This window comes from Gossypium arboreum, chromosome 8, assembly GCF_025698485.1.
Source record: "Gossypium arboreum isolate Shixiya-1 chromosome 8, ASM2569848v2, whole genome shotgun sequence".
NCBI classification, from domain to species: Eukaryota; Viridiplantae; Streptophyta; class Magnoliopsida; order Malvales; family Malvaceae; genus Gossypium; species Gossypium arboreum.
The window spans coordinates 22,862,918-22,869,659 of NC_069077.1; the positions used below are offsets into that span (position 1 = coordinate 22,862,918).

General features: G+C 29.1%; 1 protein-coding gene across 1 annotated transcript; it reads left to right on the forward strand.

Annotated features, from left to right (window-relative positions):
• Positions 1 to 4,200: 4,200 nt before the first annotated feature.
• Positions 4,201 to 5,609, forward strand: LOC108454731 (GATA transcription factor 4-like). Its single transcript, XM_017753282.2, has 2 exons — positions 4,201 to 4,596; positions 4,688 to 5,609. The coding sequence occupies exons 1-2, from the start codon at positions 4,378 to 4,380 to the stop codon at positions 5,234 to 5,236; spliced, it is 768 nt and encodes a 255-aa protein (XP_017608771.1). The 5' UTR covers positions 4,201 to 4,377; the 3' UTR covers positions 5,237 to 5,609.
• The last annotated feature ends 1,133 nt before the right edge of the window (positions 5,610 to 6,742 follow it).

Consider the following 6,742-nt stretch of genomic DNA (forward strand, 5'->3'; position numbering starts at 1 on the left):
ATGAACCAATAAATTACAGGCCAAAATTCTCTTTCTACATTATATTTTCATGATTCTCAAATCTTATAATATCAAATCTTGTATGTTAATACGAAAGAATCCAAAATGGGTGAACATTATCTTTGGCCTAACCATTATAGGATGGAAGTTCTCCTTGAGGTACATTCACCTCCCTTTTATATCCTTCGATCAAAAAACCACAGACAACAGGCAATGCAAAAAGGAAACTAGACAATGGACAGCCTAAGCATCTAAAGCTTTTATTAGCTTGTGTTAACCATAATTTTTTGTTTCTTGGAAATGTAAAAAAAAAAAAAAACAATAGTCACAAGTTTACAACTAATTCCATCATGGTCATGTCACATACGATAAGGTAGCAGTATACTGTTTTATGCTATGGATTATGATTTGAGTATATTTTTTTTTAGTTACAGCCACATGGCTATCTACGTGCCGTGGTGTTGCTTCGGGATCACCAAAATTAATTTTCATTTCACGTGATTCCATATCGCTTCCACCAATGGCCAAAGCTCTTCTCTGTTTTTCTATGATCTGTTTTGCTCATCTATCCCCACCACTGTGTCTTTATTTCTCTAATTACCTTTTGATTTTACCAGCTGCTTACGGAATAAAGCTGGTTTAAAAAGCTCTCAAAATCTCTTTGCCAAAAACATATCCAATCAAACATTAAAATGCATTAATTAACCTATATTTATTTTTATATTGATATTGTACTGCAACACTAACAAAAATATAAAACATATATAAACAGCATTTAAATTTATTTGTTTGGATATTTTAGACATAGTTTTTAATTTATGAAAAATAAAATTTTGAAATAATATAGGATAATTATTAAAAATTATTAAAGTTTTATGTGTACATATGGATCACAATTCAAATTTTATGTGTGTAATTTCACCAAATCAAAATTCATATATTAAATTGCACATTTAAAATAAAGTTTATCTATAAATTTAGTATTTATCCCTTTTATAATTCAAGAAATAATGTATTACATGAAATTGAACAGAATAAATGTTGAAATATTCAAATGAACACGAGCATTTATTTGTTCAAGTTTATTATGGACTTAATATTTTAATAATTTTATAGTTTTATTTTTATTTTTGTTGATAAAGCAGGGCTCTATGTTGATATGGATAATCACATTAACATAATAATAATTAAAAATACTTTTAACACCAATAATCAGCAACGAAAAGGTTTAATTAATACATTTTTATGTTTTTGGAAAGATTAACTTTCTTTTTTGAAAAATTTAGGGTGCCTAAAAATAGAAAATCCAATGGTGTCAAGGTTTGGTTTTTCTTTAGTCCAGCTAGGTATAAAATTCTCAGCAATAGAGATAAATAAGTGGTTAGGTGCAGCAAATAATCAAAAATAAGTTTTTGTAATTAAACATTTGATAGTGTTAGAAATTGGTTTGGAATTAAAAATTTCACCGCCCCAATTCTTTTATCCTGAAAGTGTTACGCATACTGACGGCATGCCATGTGCATGAGGTAAATGATGAAACAAATTATTAAGGTTAAGGAAAAAAAAATCATGTCTGAATCCCTGATCTAATGTAGGGTTATACAGAATATAAAAAGGAAATTGTAGGATTATACTTTTGTCATCGCTTCTAAGTTAATAAAGAAATTACTGACAATTATATTTCTTAATTTTGAAAACCTTTCACTTATTTAATCAATTACCACAAAATATTAGAGAGAAATAGAGTGTTACTCACAATTGAATTGAGAGAGATAAAAAGATGAATGGAGAAAATAGGAAGAAAACCCATTTCTTAGTTTAAGTGCAATGTACGGGTTTGTACTTTCCAAATGAGAAAGGAAATGGCAGTTGTGGGTAGTAGTAATTAGGTTAAAAATCTGCTCTCACTCACAGAGAATGGTGGGTATAATAAAACTAAAATCTCTCCCAACGTGAACATGAAGCAAAACTTTTTTATATTTATATAAAAAAATTATTTCTTTTGAAAAAAGTGGTCCCTTCCAGCTATCTTTGCAGTGCCTGCCGGCCGACCTCCATGCATCTGTTTGCTCGCTTCTGAAACATGAAGCAAGCTATTTAGTATTTACTAACGAACCACTCCCTTCAAATATGCATTGTTTTAATGTAAATTGGAAACTGTAAACAAAATAATTATATATCAACTTGTAACATTTCATTTTAATTAAGAGGAGTGGCAGAAGAACCACTAATGTTGAAAGGAGCATGTGTGGATGAGTAAATTATCTTTTGTATAAACCTAAATCATAATGCTGGATGATTATAACATAACTAGCTTTACCCTCTTCCCATTTCTACGTTTGTGTTAATTCACCATTGCATATACCTATATTTACTATTCAAAGTTCACAAATAATACCAATTCTTAAAAACAATAATAATATCATGATAATTTTTATAAATATATATATATATATATATATATATATATATATATCTACTCTTTTAAAAATCTTCATTCACCTAAAATACTACCTACTTACAGGGGCGAAGCCAGAAAATTTTCTTAGGGGGGCCGGATGAAATTTTAATTTTTTATAGTTTATATTTTTATAATTTGTAAAGGATTAAATTGAATTTTTATAATTTTAGGGGCCAAAGTGTAATTTTACCTTTACTAATTTAAAATTTTTAAAATTTCAATGGCCTAAAATGAAAATTTCTATTTTAGGGGGGGCCAGGGCCCATGCCAGCCCTCCTGGCTACGCCCCTGCCTACTTATAAATCTATATACTATTATTTAAAATCAAAATTCGGTTGGTGTCACAAGTCACCCATGCCCCAACTCGGTTAGAAAAATTACTAAAATATCACTTAGTATTTTAAATGAGTTATTAGTTTTTTTAATTTTTAAAAATTAAAATTATTGATATGGTAGAATTTGAACCGTACATCAATTACATTAATAAAATCTTAAATTCACAACTCAACCAAATCTTTATTTCAAAACTTTTTATACATTTTAATTTTATTATGAATACTTTATTATTATTGCATGTTGCATAGGTATGTTATTATTATTAATTTCAAGTATTACATTTCATTATTTAATATATCTTACTTTTAAAAGCATATATATTCTAAATATGATATATTCACATATATACGCATATGATAAAAGTTCTAGTTTTAATTCAATTAACTTAACATTTAAAAATACTATCCATTCTATTATTTATTTTAAATTTTTATTTTATTTTATTTTTCACAATAAATTTCAATTTATATATAATTGCTTTCATAATAGAAAGTTATATAAAGACAAATACACATTTTATAATATATATACCATTAGCATTTTTATTGTTGCAAGAACCTAAAGGTTAAGAGTAGAAAATTCAGAAACCTTTACAATTTGAACTGACGAAAATTTTGGCCTATGTGATTTGCACCGACTCATTTTGCGCAACTTTCGTCGCTCTAACTAAAACATTGTGCACCCATTAGTATATGAATAATGTTAACTATATATAAAAATATTATTTTTTAATCATATATAACAATAAATAATAAAAAGTCAGAGCTTTAACAATTAAAATTTATCAATTTCAAACTTTAAAGATTGAACTTCAACCAATGTGAAGTTATAAACTTTAAAATTTAAAGTATCACAATTAATCAATAATATCTTATATAAGAATGGAAAGAAAAAAAAACAGGCGAAATCCCTAAATGCTTGTGTAAGTTTTATGGAGCTTTCATCTAATATAATTAGTATATAAGATGATTTTGTTGTGAATAATTTCGTTGTTTAAGGTATACGATGATTTTTGGTTTAATGAATGAGGAATTTTATTTATGAAATATATTATTTGAATATTTTATATAATGAATAAATATTTATATTTAAAATTTATTTATTTAATATCTTTATATACATCAATTAAATATTTTAAAAATATATTAGATAAAATTTAAAATTATATACCCATAACAATTTCAATAAAAATACATTACAACCATTGGTGCCATACTAACAATAATTACATATTTTATATGTAAATATAATGACAACCACATCCATGTTTTTGTTCCTATTTACTACCACGATTAATTTAATATTTACTATAGTATAGTATATTATAAACTATACACAAACACATGCATGCATGAGGATTAATCCATTTACTGTATGACTCTTTTATCTATTTTATATATTAAATTATATATCCCAATTTTTTTAAAAAAGAAAAAAGGGAAATTGTAGTCATCTTGCACGTTCCTCTGCCCCCTCTTCCCATCCATATATCACTCACCTCTGCCTCTCTCCTTTCTCTGGCTCGTTCTTTTGAGGGAAAGAGAGCTGAGAGATCAGCTTTTTGGGGGGTGTATAAAAAGATGGATATCTATGGGATTTCAACTTCGGAACAATTAGATGTTGATGATCTTTTGGATTTGTCCAACGATGAGTTTTTTCCCTCTGCTTCGGCCGCCACCAGCCATGATCAGTTCCCTCCTTCTGAGACCCCTTTCAGCGACGCTTCCGCCGCTTCCTCCTCCTCTGCCGCCCTCACTCCCTCTTTCTCCTTAGACTTTAACCACGATATTTGCCTTCCCGTAATAACGAATTCCATGTTCGTTTTCTTACTTTATATTTATTTTTACTAGCATGCACGAATACATTTATTGTTGTGGTTTTTGTTTGCAGAGTGATGACGTGGCTGAGCTGGAGTGGTTGTCGCAGTTCGTTGAAGATTCCTTCACCGACTTCCCCTCATACTCGCTCCCCGGAATCCTTAACCCTAGAAATGATAACTCGTCGTTTTCAAGCAAAGCTCGGAGCAAGCGTTCCAGAGCGGTAACAACATTGAACGGAACAAACTGGACGACGACGACTTCTGGAGCTGCAGGTACCTTAACGGGAAAAACAAAGACGAAAAGGGAAATCCAACGTCAAGCATCCCCGGCAACGGTAGAAGGGATGAGGCGATGCTCACACTGCGCGTCGGAGAAGACCCCACAGTGGCGGACGGGGCCATTAGGACCGAAGACATTGTGCAACGCGTGTGGGGTCCGGTATAAATCGGGTCGGCTAGTGCCCGAATACAGACCCGCAGCGAGTCCGACATTTGTGCTGACTCAACACTCGAACTCCCACCGGAAGGTGTTGGAGCTGCGGCGGCAGAAGGAGGAGCAGTCGACGAGACGGCAGCAAGAGCAAGTGTGTCGTCAGCAGCACCGACAACAGGTGTGCTGAGGTGTAAAAGTGAGGGTAATCACGTTGAATAGGGGTGCTGTTGTTTGGAGCCCTTTGACTCAATGTGTTTCACTTTCACCATCAAACGTCCGTTTTTTGGCGTTTCTGTTTAGTTTAATCTTTAGGAATTTTATTTTTAATAAAACAAGAAAAAAGAAAAAGTCATTAAATATTTGGGTTTCAGTTCAGCTGCCCTACCATTCATTGCTTTTATGAGCGTGACTTTCCACGTGACGCACCGCAACGCAGTGGCAGCTGATAACGGACCGCACACAAAAATAATGGCGTTTTCCCTTTCACGTGTAACTTTTAGATAATGAAATTAAAATGTATAACTTTTTCTTTAGGAATGAATAAAATTAAGTTTTAAAAATATGAGATTAAAAACTAATAGTATATAAAGCATAGTTTTGGAAGACAAATACTGGGAAGCTAATGATATGCTTCACCCACTCCAATCTTACAACTTTTTTTTTTTTTTTCAAAATCAAAATTAGAGACAAGTTGTTGTTGAGTTTTGATTGCTCCGTTTCAATATATTTACTAAAATCTTTTATTTTTATATTTTCGAATTATTATTTTTGTTATAAAATTAATGATTCATTTGGTTATTAGTCTAATAATATGACACAAAATATTATTTATATATGTGTATTACAAATTACAATAGGGCAAATTAGTGAAAATTGCCACTTTCAATAAAGAAACTAGCTTATGAAAAACGCTTTTAAAAAAAAAAAGCATTTTCTTTTAACAATTTTGCTTTTTAATTTGTTGGTTAAATGCTTGTATTTTCTACTGTTGGGTCTCATCTCATGTTTATTTGGTTTATTTTTCTAATGAATGATTCAAGCTCTCTTTTCTTTTCTTTTTATTAATAAGCAAGTTATTTTCGAGTTTTTAATTATTTTATTTTATTTTTAATTAATAACTTCTTTATTTATATGGAAAAAATAATAAATATGTAATTGTATAATGAAAATAATTTTTACATATATTATGTTAAATATATATTTTAAAATATTAACTAATTTTTTATATAATTTTTTAAATATGATTTTTATATGTCAAATATTTATTTTTTACATACATTGAGAGTATTTTAAATTTTAATTTTATAAAATATATATTTTAAATATCACTATTTTTTACCTACATTGTGGTATGGTAAATCTAGTATATAAAATTAATTAATTATTTTAGATATAATTGTTTTTAGTAAATATATTTTTATATGTAAAATATTTAGTTTTTCCATTCATATTACGGGTGTGGTAAATTTTAGTATTATATATTTTTGTATGTGTATTTTAAATAATTATTTGAAATATTTTACATATAAAAATAATGTTTAATTTATAAAAATATGTCGCTTTTTTATAAAATTTAAGAATTTAGGCACTTTTTTTTATATTTGTGAGAATAGGTTGTTTTTGAAGAGGGAAAATGAAAACGCATCTTACAGGACGCTTTTTCAAGCAATGGTAACGTTCCCCCATCACAATT